The sequence below is a fragment of the Schistocerca gregaria genome, chromosome 2 (genome assembly GCF_023897955.1).
Source record: "Schistocerca gregaria isolate iqSchGreg1 chromosome 2, iqSchGreg1.2, whole genome shotgun sequence".
Lineage (NCBI taxonomy): Eukaryota > Metazoa > Arthropoda > Insecta > Orthoptera > Acrididae > Schistocerca > Schistocerca gregaria.
The window spans coordinates 224084014-224104422 of NC_064921.1; the positions used below are offsets into that span (position 1 = coordinate 224084014).

At 43.3% G+C, this 20409-nt stretch overlaps 1 protein-coding gene across 5 annotated transcripts in view; it reads right to left on the minus strand.

The window, feature by feature from the left end:
• The window catches only part of LOC126336732 (glutathione S-transferase 1-1-like), a 59823-nt gene that overhangs the window by 24138 nt on the left and 15276 nt on the right, over positions 1-20409 (minus strand). For 3 of the 5 annotated variants that reach the window (XM_050000725.1, XM_050000726.1, XM_050000729.1), the window contains exons 2-3: positions 10077-10286; positions 6299-6440 (exon numbers count right to left, since the gene is read on the minus strand). In XM_050000725.1, the coding sequence (XP_049856682.1) occupies positions 6299-6440; positions 10077-10279 (345 nt within the window). In that variant the 5' untranslated portion in view covers positions 10280-10286. Of the gene's footprint in view, positions 1-6298; positions 6441-10076; positions 10290-20409 lie in introns of all 5 variants that reach the window. The other 2 variants (XM_050000728.1, XM_050000727.1) reach the window with 1 other exon arrangement.

Sequence of the window (20409 nt, forward strand, 5' to 3'; positions counted from 1 at the left end):
CATTCAATAATTTCTATAACCAAGCCACGTTTCTCATCTATGCATGCTTGTGAACCGAGTTTCTCAGTAATTGTCTTTTCTCCATAGTTCAGGTAGTCTGTTCATATGTTTTATGAGTAGGCATTCTGTTAGTTGATGCTGTTGGTGTAAGTTTCTTTTTTCCATTCATATAAGGGTTGAGTGCCATTTTTCCTTTATCATGCCTGTCAAACTATCAGAGCTGTCTACCTTAAGTAGCTCAATTACAGGAGCGTAACCCAGCACACTCAGGCTTTTGCTTCTACAGCTGTATCTCAGCATGCCGCTCCTGCACTTGCATCGCCTTTTCATGTGGACTTGGACCTGTACCAGCAACAGTTGGAGTTACATTTTATAGCCTACATAACACAAGAGACACAACATAGTGCTAATTTTATTGCCAATGTGGGTGCAGAAATTTTCTGCACACAATGCAATTTTCCCAGGCTCTTGTCTGGATAATGAAAGACTACGGGTTGTTAGTGGAACAATTATATGTGCATTTTTGTTGTGAAATTTGCCTTTGGTCGAGCAGTGCTTGTGCTAAGGTCTCGGTTAATGATGGGCTCTTACCCACAATCTTTGAGTAAGCCTGTTCGTGTACAATGTCTGGATAGGATGACCAGAAGTTTAGTTGTGTGTGTGGCAAGCTGGGCCACCTTCAGTCAGATCGTGTGAACTATTGTTTTACTGGGCGGCCCTCGGTTCTATGGTGGCAGTCCCACCATCCTCAGGCCAGCCCTTGCCAGTAATGCCACTGGATGCTGACTCTCTCGTCATTGGCATCAGTCCTGTCAGTACCAACCCTCTCAGAGCCAGCCCTTACATCAGCATCAGCGTTGTTATGGCCAGTCCTCTTCTCTTCGTCACTCCTACTGGTGCCACCCCTCTGAAGGCCAGACTTCCTGTTGTTGCCCTGCCAGTTGGCGATGACATCAGCCCTATGTCTGCATGTCACCCACCACCTCTGTGTGTGTAGCATTGGGCTCACTTTCTTGTGTTGCTTAGTGGTTCAGTTCAGCGTATTCATGTATTTGGTGCTGAGCTTTTTTATGCAACGTTTGTGTGCTTTTTCTTGTCTTGTGTATCAGATGTCATGGGTCCTACACCACATGCTCAGCACTCTTGTTCAAATATTCATGTCATGTCTTGGGTTCTGTTTGCGCATGATGTTCTGGTTATGTTCAATGCTTGTGGAATGCAATGTTTTGTTAAAATCTTTAGTTACATGTTGATCATTTCCAACACACGTTTACACAATGGCTGATGTACTGTTGTTTTGTTCCAGCTGCTCAAACAGTCAGTGCTGGCAGCAGTGGAGTGCCTCCTCCCCTGTATGCAGCACTTCTCTGAGATGGTTGCACAATCTCTCTCTCTCTCTCTCTCTCTCTCTCTCTCTCTCTTTCTCTTTTAAGGGGGAGGGATGTTGAGTATGCAGGGCTGGCCCCCGCAAATTTTAGCCAAAACATTTAACGTGTATCGTTTTGCACGTTAGGTATGGCCCCTGCCTCATCTAGGTGTTAATTTGTATTTAAAAAAAAAATAAAAAAAAGGCACGGTACTATGTACAGTCAAGCCACCAACAGCCACTACAGTGCCCATGGGTACAGTGCCTTGAGACTACATGTCGTCCAAATTACAACACACAGTGCTGCAGTTGCTGGCTCTAACTCATGACTGCATGGTCATGTGTAAATATAATACCATGTGTGTATGCTTCTGCAGTTGTGTACTTAGTTCACCGATCTGTCGAGGGAGACACAGTTACTCCTGAGCTCTGAGCAACCAACAGCTGCTTTGAGTTTCTGCTGTTGTCCACGACTGCCACTGCCACTCTCAATGTCCATGAAGGTGCCAAGTTTCCCTCATTGTGAGCCACATCCAATGCTGTGTTTCTGCCAGCTGCTCTGAGGACACTGTATGGCCATATTTGTTGTCACTTTTTGTGAGCTCATCTCCTTGGGGGACCATATCATTACCAGTAGGTTGCCTATGAGCTCCTATCCCTGTAGGACAGTGTTGTCGCAGCACGTACTGTTCATTGGGAGGCTGCCTACAAGCTCATCGCCTTGTCAGGCTGTGTCATTATTAATCTTCCCTGTTTCTCAAGACATTGTTGTTCTCATGTGTAGAAACTACTCTCAGGAGATGTATCTGGTTTGATTCTTGTAATAAACAGCTGTAATTGTAACAAGTGTGTCTCACTTCACCAAGTCTCACTCCTTGGTAAGCGAATACTACTCTTCCAACCTCACGCTGGACCAGGACTTTTCATGTACCAGACATGGACTTTTCAATTGTTGGAATCAGTATCACTGTTGAATTGTTTGGTTGTCTCGATTCTGGTAGGCATCCCTTTGAAACTTGTCTTCACACTTCTCAGCACATGTAAGCTCTTGGCAATGTTCTCTCTTCTGCATAGTTCGGACGATCTGGTGACGAGTTCTTCCAATGTACACTCTTTGACATAAAACTCGACCGGCAGCCGGCCGCTGCATTGGCTAAGTCCGCGTCGATCACAACATGGGACAAATAAACTGACCAGCTCGCTTATTCTCTAAGTCCGGCTATATGCACAATCTGGCAACACTGTAGACTGCCCCACTTCCTGCAGGAAGTCTTAACCCATGTTAGAGGAAACGTATACTGTTTATGCCCGTGGTCTAGTGGTAGCACATGTTGTTCCTATCTACAATGTCTCTGGATCGAGACCCGATGGAGCAGAAGATTTTATAGCCTCTTCTGTTGGAATGCTGAAGGCATGAAATTAGTGGTAGTGCAGATTCAATCTATTTCACTTTCTGACACACCGATAACTAAATTTTATCCAGTAACCATTTTGCGGCAGATTTCTCGCAGACTGTCGTCCTCGGGACTCCGTATGTGGCAAAGCTCCGGGATCCATTTGCTGGCGACCGCCAGCAGCTGTAGCGACAGAGGTGACGCTGCACTCTCCCCTTCTTTATCGAAAGCGCCTGCTACCGCTCATCGCTTTCCATAATTTAAAACACTTTATTACTATTAAATGTTGCTCCACAGAAAATTTCTATGATTTCCATTTGCGCTCGTAAGCAACGAAGATTACTGTATTACATTAATCGGCAAGAGCTGAGTATGGCCCGAAATTAATTTTATAGACTGGGACGAAATTAAACCACCTCACTACTTTCGATGAATTTATAAATGTTTTGTACCTCATTTCTTTTTCTTTTAAAGTCATTTATTTGTGCAATTTTTGGCCAATATTTGGATGTTTTCGTCAAGGCAGAGTGAGCGTCTGTGGTGTAAAGTGTATTACAGTTTTTGTTTCATTCTTATGTTAAGTCTAAGCGATAGACTGTGTGAATATCTTGCAATGCTTGCTCTGTAGCAGTGCAGGAACACTGCACATTTGGAGTTCCATGTATGGATTCATGAAATATTTAACATTAATCGGAGGTCATAATTAAGGTCATCAGACTTAAACCAGAAAAAGTTACCGTTTTTGAGGTTTCAGAGAATGGAAAGGAATTGCTAACGCAGGTGTCAGTAAACCTCTACAGTTAAATGCTATTGCAAAAATTTAAAGGAAAGGAAGTATATTAATCAACATGTTCACTTCATAAACAACCTCCTGACATGTTAGACCTATATGATGAACAAAGTTCAAATTCGTATCGTTGACAGTTGGTTTGAATCTTTTCAGAAACTAGTTTACAGTGAAGCACCTTCGCATTTGCAAAGCAGACCTCCACCGGGACCAGCCGCCAAGAGGATAACATTACAAAAAAACAATGATTAGGCTACTTAGTATATGATAGAGAATACAGATTTCAAGGAGGAAACGTATGAAGACGCAGACTTCCTCGTTATCCATATGTGCGGCATATCTTTTGTGTTAACGGAAGTAATATCCCGCTTCACCTCTTCTTAATTCGCAAATGAAGTGAATGCCATGAGGAATCAAATATTTGTTGACCGACATCCAGATTGTTTAAAATGTTGTCATGCCATGCTGCACTCCTCTCTTGTTCACAGACTTCTCCGTCAGACATTCCTTTGGTACTGGTCCAGTCCTTGCACATGATGCCATCGGACTCTGACCCACTCATCGCTGGCCTTTAGGCAGCCAGCCCACACTGTCTGCTCACTCACTGGCCCTGTCGCATCCAGTCTTTTAATCACTTCTTGCCATATCTCAGACGGCCCTCACAACACCTTTCCCAGTCATCGTCATGACTTGTGCCACTGTCGTATCTCTTTTGTGGCCTTCTCTGCAATCGTCTCCACCCGTTGTTGTGGCCAGCCCTCTTGATGTCACTCGTGACAGTCACCACTAACAGTGCTGCTGCAGCCTCCTCTGCAGCTGTTCCAGCATGCAGCCAGCCACCCCTGCTGTTGTGCCTTGTTGAACACTTTGCTGCCAGCCCTGCCTTTCTCACTACCTACAGCGGCCAGTTGCTGTCCCTTATGCAGAATCTTGTGCTTATTTCATTGGGATCATTTTTTTTTTTTTTTTGTGTTCACTGACTGACTATCCTGTTGTTTTGTTCCAGTCTGCTCTTGAGGATGCTCTGTGTCTCATATTTGGCCCCCACACTTGTAGATACACTTTGTGGGCCCGATATGTCCACCACATAAGTGCGGGATGTGGTTTGTCAACAGAAAAATCACAGAGCTGTTTACCGCCAAGCCTCCTTCAGCAACCAAAGCATCTGGAGGGCAATCCATGCGATATGTCGCATGCAGATCATAGTAAACAGTGCTGCAATCGCAGACACATATCAGTGTTAACGAGGTCATGTATCCACATGACACCACACCAGATTCCTCTGCTCATTGATGCTTAGATCACCACTCGGCCCCTCAGTGAACATTTGATCAACGGGTACCAGACCAACCACTAGCCTGTGCCTCAAGCCTAGGCTTTGGACCATGCCTGCCACTACCCATCAGACATAGCCAACTTGCATCTTCACCAGGATCACAGCTGCTTGATCCTAGACTTCAGACATCCATCAGCCCTCATTCCACCCAATCTATGCCTGAACTTCCCAGTACCTCATAACCTTGAGGGATCTTGTCACTATGCATCCATGGCACCTCCCTGTTCATAGCCACAACCAACAATTATGGACTTCATTGAAATGGGCACTCACTATGCATCATCACACAAGGACATTTCAGTTGTAATCAAGTGTGGACCTTTGTCCTCTAAAGCTCTACTTAGTTTGTGGTCAATAAGCAACCACCTGTTATTCCACTGTGCGTATCAGTCACTACCTTGTTACACACCTTGGGCAACGATACTTCACGAACCACAGTAAAACATGGCATTTTTAACAAACACAAATAATCGTGATTAGTGAGAGAAAAAATTCTACCATCAACTGGGTATTAATGCCTGACCTTGGGATTTAACCACTGATTTACTGTGTCACATTATTGGTAGCAAAACAAACCCAAAGGAAATAAATGACCAACAATGAAGAAACAAAATACTGAAGAGCTAACAATGAAATGAACTATGGCAGAAATAATTTTTGGACGGTAGTAATATAGAGCATTGGTGCTCTTCACCCCTCCCTCCCTAACAGTGCTATTGGTAATTTTTAAATATAGCTACTATTTTACAATTTTTATTGCCTTTTAACACTGCGTATTGAAGAAATGTAGTTTTACCCTTGCATAAATGTTGTTCTTGATCCAGTTGGTTTTATTTATATACCTTGTAACTAGCTTAACTGAGCACTCGGCCGGTTACATGAAAACAGTAGAATACATTGGGTGGAAAACTATCAGTAAGAAACTTGTAAAATTCGTTAATTGTATCTCACAGTTTTGGGCCATACAAATACTATAATGACTGGTTTCGACTCCTTAGTAAGTCAGAGATTTTGAATCCGTTACACAGTAACTTAGAAACTGAACAGGCTGAGAGAGGCCTTTCTTGGATTATTTTAGTTACAATGTTACTATGTAACGAATTCAAAACATTTGATGGCAACTTACCACGAAGAAGAACCAGTCTACTATTGCATGATATGTTGCTGAGAAATACAATAAAATATTTTGTTACAGAATGGTCACTACGTTCCAGTTAATCAGTATGCCTAGCCTGTATATAATATTTGTTATACAAGCTTGTGTCTAAATGCTGATCTACTTTTCTTTAAATGTTTACACTTTGCATTTCTTTTATAATATCCTAATCAAACTTCACAGATATCTGCACACACTCTCTACGTTTAATCAATGAAAAACAACTATCTAGCTCTTAACCTATAAATCTGTTACTTACATAATAGTCAGCAAAGGCACCATAAAGTGTTGAAAGATCAAAGAAAAGCCTCTGATTCACAAGAGCTCTCTTCTTAGCATCCTTGGGATACAGGGAATCATCTTTGGCATACTGGTCCACTAAATAAGCAGCTATAGCACGGCTATTTAAAATGATAATTCATCAGAAACATTTCTTTCATATAAAAATCAATGCAAGTTAGAAGAGAAAATTACTGTTTTAAGGAAACAAGGATTTCAAAGAATTTTACTACCTCAAACTTGTTTTTGTGAATGTCATTAGTTTCTTATACATGCACACTATACCAAAATGTCCTGTACACCTTGACTGTGTCAAGAGTTTTAGTTCTACAGCATAATATACTAAATAAATCTGGCACCATTCTTTAAGAAAGTGACTATATTGTTTGCACAGCCTTCAAGAGCTCTATGACATTCCCATATACGAGGTCTGTTCAAAAAATTTTAGAACTTCGTCCACAAATTTTTTTTGTGCTTATCTTTTACTCATTGTGCATGGTCTCCTTGAAAATACTCTGCTCCGCAATTCAAACACTGCTTCCAATGCTGTTTCCAGTTCTGGAAGCAGTCTTGGTACGTCTCTTGCTGGACTGCACTAAGTGCCATCCTCGAATTTTCTTTTATCTCAGCTACAATTGCAAATTGTGGTGTGCGTACTGTAAGACCTTCAGTACACACACCATCAGATTATTTGACTTGTTCCTCTGTAGGCGAGTGTCAGCAATATGTTTCGAGGTCTTAACATGTTGTGTTTATCTTCTGCTGTTAGGTCATATGACAGAAAGGACACTTGCACGCTTAGAGTAGCAGATTCACGGTGACCAACTTTAAACAGAGCTTGATCAATTTTCACACACATTTATTAAAATAATAAAAAAGCATAAAAATTACTTAACTTAGTTCTGGATGCTATTGACAGTCTGAAGTTCCTTTGGTATTGGTATGTTAATCTTATTCTCACATATATATCTCTGATACTTGACAAAAGTGTCTATACATTTATCTTCATGGCTATGTACAGGAATATGGTAATCTTATTAGGCGCAGACTGAATCTTGACTATACACTGGTACAGACAAATGTAGAACTCGTACAGACTGGTACAGACTAATGCAGACTGGTAGAGACTGGTGCAGACAAATTCAAACTGGTGCTCGGAGGTCTGTACACTCATTGTAATACCTCGCGCATTCATGTATCACTGCACGAGTGTGAACCGCGAGGAGAAAAGGTTCTACGTTAGCAGCAATCTCATTGGCTGCATTACATATTAATACGCGGATCGGCAGAGACAGACTTTTTGGTCCGTCTCTATGGCAGCGCCATCTCTTAGTGCAGAGATGGACGATCGCTGCGCCTGCACTGTTGTTCTTAGCGGGGCGCGCTCTAGTGGGAAAGTTGTGTACACGTTGACTACACGGAACTATGTACACAACACAAATCTTTGTCCTTTCAATGGGGTTCTCAACTTTACAAAAAAACTTCAGCAGGGGTCACATCTGGAAAGTACAGATGATGAGGCAAGTACAGAGATGTCTTTTTTTTGTGCAATAATACTAACAGGGCTGAATGTGCAGGTGCGTTATTGCTACGCAAGTCATGAATTATCTCCCAACATTTCAGACCATTTCATTCTCATATCTCCTCACAGATGATGCAACACGTCCCGATATTACCATAGATTAACAGTTTGTCCCTGTGAGAGGAATTCATGATGAAATAATCCCTCAAAGTCAAAGAAAACCATCAGCATGACTTTGACCCGATCTGACAAGCTTCTTTTAGTATCATAGAATCTTTCCTGACCCATTGTGAAGGTTGAACCTTGGTCTCAATGTCATAACTGTAGACCCTCATATCTCATCACCAGTTAAGATTCTCTTGAGGAACATGTCTTTCTCAGTTGCGTGATCCAAAAGCCCTCCACAGATTGCGAGGAGAAGGGCTTTCTGGTCTTGAGTCATGAACTGTGGGACAAACTTGGTGGCAACACAATGCACTCCAAGATGCTGTGTCAGGATTCCATGAAATGATCTAACTGGAATGTTACATTCTTCTATAATCTCTCTGACAGTCAGTCTCCAATTGGCATGCACAATTTCATTAAAATTCCTGACATCATCAGTAAATAAATGGCATCTTAAACTAGGGTCATCTAACTTCTGCCTGGTCATTTTTAAATCATATGAACCATTCATAACACTGAGTACCGCTTAAGCACTCGTCACCATAGAAATCCTGCATCATTTGGTGTGTCTCTATAAAGGTTTTCTTGAGATCCATGCAAAATTTAATGCAGGTACATAGCTCCTCTAACCACGCCGTCTCGAAGTTTGTAAACTGTGTGACAATGTTCTGCTCAATACAGCACTGGATTATAACTAACAAACATACAACAGTTAAACTTCTGGCAGTCACATTAAACACAGGGACACCAACCATATTTCACTCCAACACACAACTGGCATGAAATTATGAATGTTCTGAAATTTTTTGGACAGACCTCTTACATACAACAATGCATCATAGTAACATAAATTTGGGAAAAATTCTCTCTCTCTCTCTCTCTCTCTCTCTGTTTCTCTTACAACCAAGTTTTTTGAAATTTTGCAACAAAACATTGGTTTAAAGTTGATTAATACCATACTTTCATCTGCAACTCAGAAATGAAATGGGTAAATTGTCCAAGCTATACCAATTTTCCAAATAATTATTCTCTAAGCATCTGCATATTGCTGTTGTCGCTTTGGGAGTTAACACAATGTCTTTTATGCATAAAAATATGAATTGCTACTGTATGCGCTCTAGTGCTTCACATGTTTTGTCTTTGTGCCCAGCCTGGTGCTCTTCAAGGGCCACTGAGATAGGGGGCTGGGCAATAACAAGTGTTGTCAAGACTCAAAATTCAAAGCTGCTATAGTGTTTGTAGTCCTTTCGCATTATTAAACATCATACCCCAGTTATTTATTCATCTCAGTCATCCATTAATAGACGTAAATTAAGTAAAGTTTGTTTATAGTGAAATTTCATAAACTGTTTAATTACAGAACACAAATTGTAAACTAAAATCTACTATAGATCCATCTTTATATTTCTTTAATTAAATGATAAAAAATTTTGTGGTCTTCCGAGATCAAAACTGTAAACTCGTCCTTCCCTTGTGAGCCAAACTAGTGCAAAATTCTGCTTACACCAATCCAACCAACATCTAATGCAGTCGTTTCACAAGCACTAGTATGACAACTAACCAGATGGTATCTGTGTGATGCCCACCACAAAATTGTGGGTAACTACAAGCTCTACAACTGTGCTGAACAATTTGTGTGCAAAAACATAAAGACTTCAACAACTTCTTCATTACATCCATCATTTGTATTCTCTCTGGGAGGGAAAGGCAACCCAAAAATAAGCTCCTTTCTTGTAATTCATTTCTCTATTCCTCCAATTGTCCCCATCTTGGTTTACCCCACAACCTCGCTTTCCTTCACTTGAAATTTTGATCCTACTATTCATGTACCTAGATATTTTACATCTAGTTCCTGTTCACACACACACACACACACACACACACACACACACACACACACATTGTGCAAAAACAAAACACTACATCTACTCTTGATAGTGCTTGTGGTTAATAATAAGAATATATTCTTTAAAAAATGATGCATACAAGAATGTGGGATCTTTTGTGAAATGAAGTACACAAATTATTTGAACTCGATTAAATGCTAGAACATTATTAGAACAGTTCTCACCTCTCCCAAAGATAAAAACCATTGTCATCTATTGTAGGAATCGTATGCTGGGGATTCATTTTCAGAAACTCAGGCTTCAGATGTTCTTTAGCATCAAGGTCTACAAACTTGCTGTTAAGTTTCACACCAATGGCAGCAGCTACCATCTTAACTGTTCTGCAGGGTGGACTCCCTGGTTCACCATAAAAGTCAAGAGTTGCCATTGCAAAGCTGCTAAAAGAAATTGTTTCTTATTAAGTTACTACATGCTGAATCATATCAATGCATAAAAAGTGTCGAAAATGTAACATGTGGTATTTATATGTGATCATCATGTCAACATGATCAGGTGGTAACTGAATAGGTGTGTACATGGACATAGAAAATAGTTTAAGTCTTTATATCATGATACTCGGTTCAATTTGAAACAAAAGAAAAGGGGAAAAAATGAACAGTTGGGACCAGAAATGCACATTACTGGTTATACACTAAATGAAACATTAAGTAAAAGTACTTTGAGTGAATAAAAAGTTTAATTAGAGTCAACAAATTGAAAAATTCATGAAGCTCTGTTTGGCACGTTTTGCACTACCAAATCCATCTTACTGTATTGTCTTGAAGAAATGACAAACTTTATTTTGAATATTTTTATTACCTACTGTTCTAAAGAATTGTCTTCTACAGAAATATGGCTAAGTATGAAATATACTGTAGTTATTGTATCTTTTGATCTACAGATTACTGCGCCACTCCCAGTTCCCATACCCACCTTATCAGCAAACGAAACTCCACAAGCAAGCAAATGATTATCAATATCAGGATTTCCAGCAGCATGCTACATATACGAGGACTGCTATATATATTTCTGGCCTAGGCAACACTAAGTGTTGCCAGGTGCAATCTGACATTTCCATTGGAAAGTTTGACATTTTTTAGCATAAATGTACTCAGAACTTTTTGACTTACGACAATTTTTTTTTCTTTTACAGGGACTTGAAGAAATCAATTTGGCACAAAAATGGAATTAACTCGTGAACATTTTCGTGCGATCATTTGTCACAACTTTCGACGTGGATTATCATGACAAGAGTGCATCGATGAACTTAAATCTTTGTATGGCGACGAAGCACCATCCTATAGCACTGTGAAAAACTGGTACAACGAATTCAATCGTGGCCGACGCTCGCGCAAAGACGAATTCCGTGAAGGTCGTCCAAAAACAGCCGTTGTGCCAGAAAACATCGATGCCGTACGTGAACTGATAATGCATACCGTGAGATAGAGGCATGCCTAGGCATTTCTCCCACCAGCATACATTCGATATTGCATGAACACCTGGCCGTAAAAAAGGTTTGTTCTCGTTGGATCCCGCACAATTTGACAATCGCTCAAAAGAAAGCTCGTGTGGATTGGTGTAAAGAAATGCTGAAAAAATACGATCGCGGTGCTTCAAAAGACGTTTATAAGATCGTCACAGGTGACAAATCATGGATCTATGCGTATGAGCCCGAAACAAAACAGCAATCGACCGTGTGGGTCTTCCAAGACGAGCCAAATCCAACGAAAGTTGCACTTCGAAGCAAATGGTCACCTGTTTCTTCGGCAAAACTGGTCATGTGGCAACTGTTCCGCTTGAGCAACGTAGGACGGTCAATTCTGAGTGGTACACCACCATTTGTTTGCCTGAATTCTTTGGAGAAATTCGAAAAATGAACAAGAGAAGACGAATCATTGTGCACCATGACAATGCGAGCTGTCACACATCGGCTCAAACCAGCGCCTTTTTGACCGGCCAAAGCGTCGAAGTGATGGGTCATCCGCCGTACAGCCCTGACTTGGCACCCAATGACTTATTTTTATTCCCACACATCAAGAAAAAAATGCGTGGTCAACGATTTTCGTCGCCAGAAGATGCTGTTGCAGCATTCAAAAACCATGTTTTGGAGGTGTCTCAATCGGAGTGGAAAAAGTGCTTCGAAAATTGGTTTGAGCGCATGCAAAAGTGTATAAATCTTGATGGAGAATATTTTGAAAAACAATAAACCATTTTCGTTGATAAATATTCGTATTTTCATTATTAGGCCAGAAATACATATAGCAGCCCTCGTACAGCAGATCTTTACCACAAAAATGAGCCCACCTACTGAGTGCACAGAATAATACAGGACCCATGCTGTTACCACCTTGGCAAGTAAAATTAGTCATATACCACAATCTCTCGGGAAATTTAAAAAGAACATATCACTAGGTTTTGAGACTGAGAACCTGGGATGATTCCCACGACTTTACATTTGCACTGGAGGATGCAGCAATTACTTCCATAAATTTTATGTTGTCACACAATTACCATTAAATACTGATTTGGTGCCCCAAAGATGACACAGAAGGCCTGACCTTCAGTACTAAAATAGAGCTGTCTTATATTTACAATGTCTACAGTGTCTTGTTCTTATGCTGCCTCTTAAGAAATTATGCTTTTATGGCATGCTGTTCTGCTTTATAATAATGAAAACTGGTGATCTTTGAAAGAGCTTGGGGACTGAAGGAGACCAGTCACTGAAGAGCAGATGCACTGAGTCACTGACAGGCATGCACACAAAAGAAAGAAAACTTGCTGGGTTGCGGAGTAACCCTTTTCAGCTATTGTAAAATACACACAGAAAGTACACAAACAAACAAACATGGTGCCAACTGGACATACGTCAGTGCCTCATTTCGACAGGTGGACTGATGAAGGGTGGCCTGGGGTGAGGTGAGGGTTGTGTCGGGTGGGGTGGTTGGGTGGGCAGAGGGACAGAGAGTTGGAGGCAAGTAGAGGGGTTAGGGTGGTTGACTAGCAATTCAGAGGGAGGCAGCTGGTTTGCGGGCTAGTAATGTGGGAGGGAGGGGTTGCTGCTGCACAAGTTGGGCACTTCTGTTGAAGCTGGTGGAGAGCACTGCATGCTGAAGGTGACATGGAGAAATGATTGGGTGGAGCCAACAGGACAAAGGGAGGAGAAACTGTTGGGTGTAACATGTGGGGATAGCATGTTACCAGAGATTGAGGTCAGGACAACAACGGGAGCAAATGATGTGTTGTGTGTGTAACTTCCAACTGTGTAGCTTAGAGAAGCTGGTGATGGTGGGAAGGGCCCAGATGGCCTGGGCTGTGAAGGAGAAATAGAAACTTAGCATGTTGTGTTCAGCTGCATGTTGTGCCACTGTGTGGTCAACTTTGTTCTTGCACTGGACTCGCATTTGGCAGGATGACAGTTCAATCCTGCGTCCGGCCATCCTGATTTAGGTTTTCCGTTATTTCCCTAAATCGCTCCAAGTAAATGCCAGGATTGTTCCTTTGAAAGGGCACAGCCGACTTCCTTCCCTAATCCGATGAGACTGATGACCTCACTGCTTGGTCTCTTCCCCCAAGCAACCCAACCACAACCCTACGTTCTTGGGAATAGTTTGGTAGTGACCATTCATCCTGGTGGACAGGAGACTGGTAACCACATCTACATAAAAAAACTGTGCAGTGTTTGCAATAGAGTTGGCCTATGACATGGCTGCTCTCAGCGATGGCCCAGCCTCTGGTGGGGTAGGGTAAGCTTGTGACAGGACTGAAGCAGAAAGTTCTGGGTGTGTGGTTTGGGCAGGTCTTAAACCTTCTCCAGGTCTATGATCCTTGTAGCAAGTTGAAAGTAGGAGTGGCATAGCGGTGGACTAAGATGATGTGTAGGTTGGGTGGGTGACTGAACACCAGTTTAGAAAAGTTGGGAAGGATCTTGGGCTGGATTTCCCTCATTTCAGGAAACAACCGGAGATAATCAAAACCCTATGATTCAGTTGTTCCAGAGCAAGGTGATATTGGCTGACTGGGGAGAGTTCCTTTGTAGGTGATTCTTGAGGGTGGTGGGAGGATTGAAGGGGGGGGGGGGAGGGGGGGGAGGGGGGGGGGGAGGATATTGCATGGGAAATCTGTTGGCGGACTAGGTTTGGGTGGCAGGAGGTAATGTGCCTGTCACCCCTCCCTCTTGCATTCTTAGCTGGCAAACCAGCTGCATCCCTCTGAGCATCTCACCAGCCACCCCTTTCCCAGAATGTTTCTTCCATCACAACCAGTATGAATTTGAAAAATATTGTTTTTTTAAAAAAATCCAAAATGTGCTTCTGTCATTGACATCCTAAAATCCATGGATCAAGGCAGTTAAGTAGACACAATAATTCTTGACTTATGAAAAGAATTTGACTCATCGTCAGCACTGCACCGATACTTATTAACAATGGTACCATCATACATGGTATCGAAAAAACTTTGTGACTGGATTGACATTTCTTGATAGGGAGGATTTAGCATGTCATCTTGAATGGAGTCATCCAGAGATTTATAAACAGCTTTAGGCATGCCCCAGGGAATTGAATTGGCTCCCTTGCTGTATATTAAGACAATCTGGTACACAATATTAATAGTAAACTCTGGTTTTTAAAAATACAGTTACTGTAATGAAGTACTGTCCAAAAAATACAGCACAAATACTCAGTCAGGCAATGATAAGATTTTGAAGCAGTGCAAGGATGAAGCAACATACTTTAAATGTTCATAAAGTTCATAAAATGCTTACATGTAGTATTCTAGTATTCTCTGGCTACAATAAAATGAGTCACAATTGGAATCAGTCAACTCACACATACCAGGTGTAACAATTCATACAGTTATGAAATGGAATGATCACATTGACTTAGCCATACGTAAAGCAGGTGGCAGACTTCATTGGCAGGATATTGGGAAAATGCAATTAGTCTACAAAAGGCTTCTCTTACAAAACTCATGCTACCCATTCTAAAATATTGTTAAAGTATGTCGGATCCACACCAAATAGAAATGATTGGAATTATGAACAGTGGAGTGTGCAAAAAGGTTCTGTTCTACATCAACATCAACATATATTTCCTCTATACTCTGCAGACCACCAAGAAGTGCAGGACTGAGGATACATACCATTGTAACAGTTATCAGGGTTTCTTTTCATTCCATTCATGCATGTTTGTTTGAATGCCTCTGAGCATGCTGTAATTATTCTATATGTAAGCAATATGTAAGAGGTTGTAGTATATTCCTAAAGTCATCATTTAAAGCAGGTTGTTGCAACTTTATTAGTAGACTTTCTAGGGTTTGTACCTGTCTTCAAGAGTCTGCCAGTTCAGTTTCTTCAGCATTCTGATAACACTCTTCCATGGTTTAAGCAAATGCGAGACCATTCATATTCCCATTTCTGTATGCATTTAGTATCCCCAGTTAGCCCTATGTTGTGACAGTGCCACGACATTTAAAAGTGCCGCCACAACAGTATGCGCAAACGGCGATAAAGGCGCTCCGCAACTCGGCTCAGCGCGGGAGTGCCACCTAGCTACGAACGGCGCCGGCCACATGTCACAGCACAGCAGTCGAATAAGAGATACTGAGTTGTTGTTATGTAACCAGCTATTGTTTCTAAGTGAGTGTGTTTGAATATATACACAATTATTGGTGATTAAAGGTTATAACACTTTTGGTGCCGAGGTCTGATATATTCACTGCATTGTGGATTTGTGTGTTCGTGACGGGGCAGACAGGGAACAGCTTATGCAAGCGCTCATTGAACAACAAACACAGCTGACGGCTGCTATTCAGGCACAACAAACACAGCTGACGGCTGCTACTCAGGCGTTGTCGATGTCGCTTACTCATCGTCTGTCTTCCTCTTCTCCGCCTCCATTCCCTCGTTACGACGAGGCCGCTGAAGACTGGGAGGATTATGAGAAGCGTTTGCGGCAACACTTCTTGGCTTTCGGTGTTGTCGACGCTCCTATGTGTAAGTCGTTATTTCTATCTTGGATTTCCCCACAGATCTATCAGATGCTATCTCAGTTAGCCCCTCTGCGGGAACCTGCCTCTCTGTCCTTCCAAGAAATGTGTGACTTATTGTCTAACTATTACCAAAAAAACACCCATGTCGTTGCCGGCTGCGTGGCGTTCTACCGGTGTCGTAAACAGCCCCATCAATCTTACCGGGCTTGGACGGCGGAACTACACGGTCTGAGTAGGAAATGTCAGTTTGTCACGGACACTCATCATGAGTCTTATGCTGATTCAATGGTTAGGGATGCTATTCTACGGCTTGCTCCTGATAAAGAAGTTCGGCAATGTGCCCTACAACTGCCAAACCCGTCGTCGTCGGAAGTTCTAACCATCGCTCAATCCTTTGAAGTGTCTCACGCTGCAGGTGTGCAAATAGACGCTTGGTGTGATGTAGGCGCTGTACAGTCAACTTTCAACACGGACAATTTACCTGTTTCACAGGAGAACGAAGATGTGGCGGCGGTTCACTCACATAAACAACGTCGTGTTGGGCCGCAACGCTCGCAGCAAAAACAGCAACCACAGAAGCAGGTTCGTTCCGCACTTCCTTCTTGTCCACATTGTTTCATACAGCATGACAGGGCCGCGTGTCCAAAACGTTGGGCCACGTGTAATTCATGTAGAAAAAAAGGCCACATTGCTTCTGTGTGTCAGTTCTCTAAAGTTCCTGTCGACGAGGACGAGGCATCGGACATGGATGTTAACTGTGTGTTTTCTCAAACAAATAAGTTGTTTATTACTGTTCGTGTTCTGGATAAAGACATTCGCATGCAAGGGGACACTGGCTCTGCAATATCTCTCATTAATTCTCGCAGGTCTTTGGAGTTGGGCTCCCCTCCCTTGTCTCCAGTGACGCGAAATCTGAGAACTTGTAATAAACAGAGAATTCTTCTCATTGGCCAGTTTGATGCTTCCACTGCCTACAAGTCTGTTATTAGGCCCCTCACGTTTTATGTGGTGGATCATGTGGGCACTGGAAACCTGTTCGGTTATGATGCTTTCCAGTTGTTCGGGTTCTCCATTGATGATGATGTGCACCTCATGTCTGAGGATATTCCGTATCAACAGCTGGATGGATTGTGTTCTGAATTTTCGTCCGTGTTCTCTGCTGGTCTGGGTCATGCCAAGGATTTTGAAGCCCACATTACTCTTAAACCTACAGCTTGACCAAAGTTTTTCCGGGCACGACCTATTCCGGTGGCATTGCGAGCACCTGTCAAGGCTGAAATAGACAGGTTAACAGCTTCAGGGATTCTCCTTCCTGTTACCTCCAGCGAATGGGAACCGCCAATCGTGGTGGTTTCTAAACCAAACGGGAGTCTGCGATTGTGTGGTGATTTTAAAGCCACTGTCAACGCTCAGAGCCTCATTGACACTTATCCTCTTCCCCGTCCTGAGGAGTTATTTACCAAGCTCGCTGGGGGCCAGTTCTTTTCCAAACTTGTCTTATCGGAGGCATACCATCAGTTGCTGTTGGATGCTTCTTACAAGGAATTTCTCGTCATCAACACTACTTGTGGGTTGTATCAGTACCAGCGGTTACCATTTGGCATCGCTAGTGCACCGGCCATTTTTCAGCGGTTTTTGGAACAGCTCACGGCTTCCGTTCCCAGCTGCATAAACTATCTGGATGACATTGTTGTCACGAGGGCCTCCACTGAGAAGTACCTTCGCAATTTGCGTTCACTGTTTCGGGTTTTGCATTCGGCTGGGTTGAGGTGCAATCTGGACAAGTCACAGTTCTTCCGGGCCTCCATTGTGTATCTTGGATTCCACTTGTCCCGTGAGGGTATACGTCCTCTACGTCAGCATGTTGCGGCCATTAACGCTCTACCCCGGCCGTCTACGGTCAAAGAACTTCAGGCGTTTCTAGGTAAGATTGCTTATTATCACAAACTCATTCCATCCGCGGCGGTGGTAGCTCATCCTCTGCTACAGCTGTTACGCAAAAACGTCCCTTTCTGTTGGTCCGACGAGTGTGAGCAGGCTTTTGTCCGCCTGAAGGCTCATTTGCAGTCGGCGCCTTGTCTTGCCACATTGCGTCCGGGTCAGCACTTGGTTCTGGCAACCGATGCGTCACAGTATGGCCTAAGGGCTGTTCTCGTCCATCGGTATGAGGATGTGTCGGAACAACCCATCGCCTATGCTTCCAAGACCCTCAACGATGCGCAACGGCGTTACTCTCAAATCGAAAAGGAGGCGCTCGCTATAATTTATGCTCCAAAAAAGTTCAGCGTTTTTTGTATGGTTCTAAGTTTCACCTCAGCACCGACCACAAGCCGCTGGTCTCTCTGTTCAGCCCATCGGCGTCGCTTCCGGATAAGGCAGCTCACCGCCTGCGACGTTGGGCCTTATACGTGTCTCGTTTTCAGGAGATTCACTATCGCCCCACGGCCCAGCACGCCAACGCTGATGCATTGTCGCGATTGCCGATGGGCCCCGAACCGGTTTTTGATCGTGATGAACTACTCTGTTTCCAAATTGATGAGGAAGAACGTCATGCAGTCGAGGGTTTTCCACTTACAGGTTTGCAGGTCGCGTCAGCTACTGCACGGGACCCGGTCCTGCGTCAGGTGATCGGTTTTGTTTAACGGGGTTGGCCGGACGGGACCAAGGGCCGGGCATCAGATCCCCTTCGCAACTACCATGCCTTGCGACTTCGTCTGTCTGTTTGTGATGGTGGTGTTGTTCTGGCCACGGATGGCGCATCTCCACGAATCGTGGTGCCAACCTCTCTTCACAAAGATGTTCTCAAACTGTTGCATGTAGGCCAACGGGGTATTTCTTGGACTAAGTCCCTGGCTCGCAGGCACGTTTATTGTCCCGGTATTGATTCGAACATCGCCCACATTGTTGCTGCGTGTGGTCAGTGTGCTCAACAAGTGGCTGCACCTCGTACAATGCCCTCTCCGTGGCCTGACCCGGCGCATCCATGGGAACGGGTGCACGCTGATTTTGCTGGTCCCTTCCTCGGTACTTATTGGCTACTGTTGATTGACGCCTTCTCGAAGTTTCCGTTTGTTGTTCGATGCCCGTCGCCCACCACTGCGGCAACGACACTGGCTTTATCCAATATCTTTGCGCTAGAAGGTCTTCCATCCATGATCGTCACAGACAAAAAATGGCCCTCAGTTCTCTTCGCAGGCCTTCCGTGATTTTTGTACTGGACAAGAGATCGATGATGTTACAGCACCGCCCCTTCCTTCGCCTCCACCAGCCCGAGAAGCCAGTCCTGTCGCTGCTGCCAATCTACTGTATGTGTTGATGCAGCTGACGTCGCTACCACTTCCGAGTATGCCGGAACCGGCTCTAGTCGCGACGTCGCCTTCTCTGGGACCCATCTCACTGGAGCACACCCCCAGGTCCACGACACCTATGGATGCTGCTCCGGAGTTTTCACCCATCATCTCGTCCAGGAGGCACATTCCACGCATGAGCTTCCGTCCTGGACATTTTCATCCATACTCTGATGTTTCTCCGCGGGATCTTCTCGGGGCCTCACAAGAGGCCATGGATGTCTCCGCACCATCCATGTCTCCACAAAGTGAGAGTTTTTTTTTTTCAAGGGGGGAAAAGTGTTGTGACAGTGCCACGACATTTAACAGTGCCGCCACGACAGTACGCACAAAGGGCGATAGAGGCGCTCCGCAACTCGGCTGGGCGCGGGAGCGCCACCTAGCTACGAAGGGCGCCAGCCGCATGTCACGGCACAACAGTCGAATAAGAGATACTGAGTTGTTATCATGTAACCAGCTATTGTTTCTAAGTGAGTGTGTTTGAATATCCACGAAATTATTGGTGATTAAAGGTTATAACACCCTATTTAGTACAGGCCCAACACACTTGAGCAATATCCTAGAATGGATCAAACGAGAAAGTGATTGCAGTTCCTCAGTATTCTTCTGATAATCTGAAGTCTACCATCTGCTTTACACACAAATGAGCCTATGTGATCATTCCATTTCATATCCCTGCAAATTGCCACACCAGGGTATTTGTATGAATTGGTCAATTTCCGCTGTGATTCACTGACATAGCCAGAGGATGATTCTTTTTTCCTACTTTTTTGAAGTGCACAATTGAATTTTTCTGAACATTTGAAGCAAGTTGCCAAACCACTTTGAAATCTTATGAAGATCTGAATGAACATTTATGCAGCTTCTTTCAGACCTTACTTCATTATAGGTAACTGCAACATATGCAAAAATTCTGAGGTTACTATTAATATTGTCCAGAAGGCCTTTAACATACAGCATGAACAGCAAGGGTCTCAACACACTTCCCTGGGGCACACCTGAAGTTGCATCTACAAATGATGATGACACTCTGTCCAAGATAATGTGCTGTATCTTTCCTACCAAAAGGTCTTCAGTCCAGTCACAAATTTTACTTGAGACCCAATATGACTGAACTTTTGATGATAAGTGTAGTTGTGGCACTGAGTCACATGCTTTTTAAGATATCATGAAATACTGAATC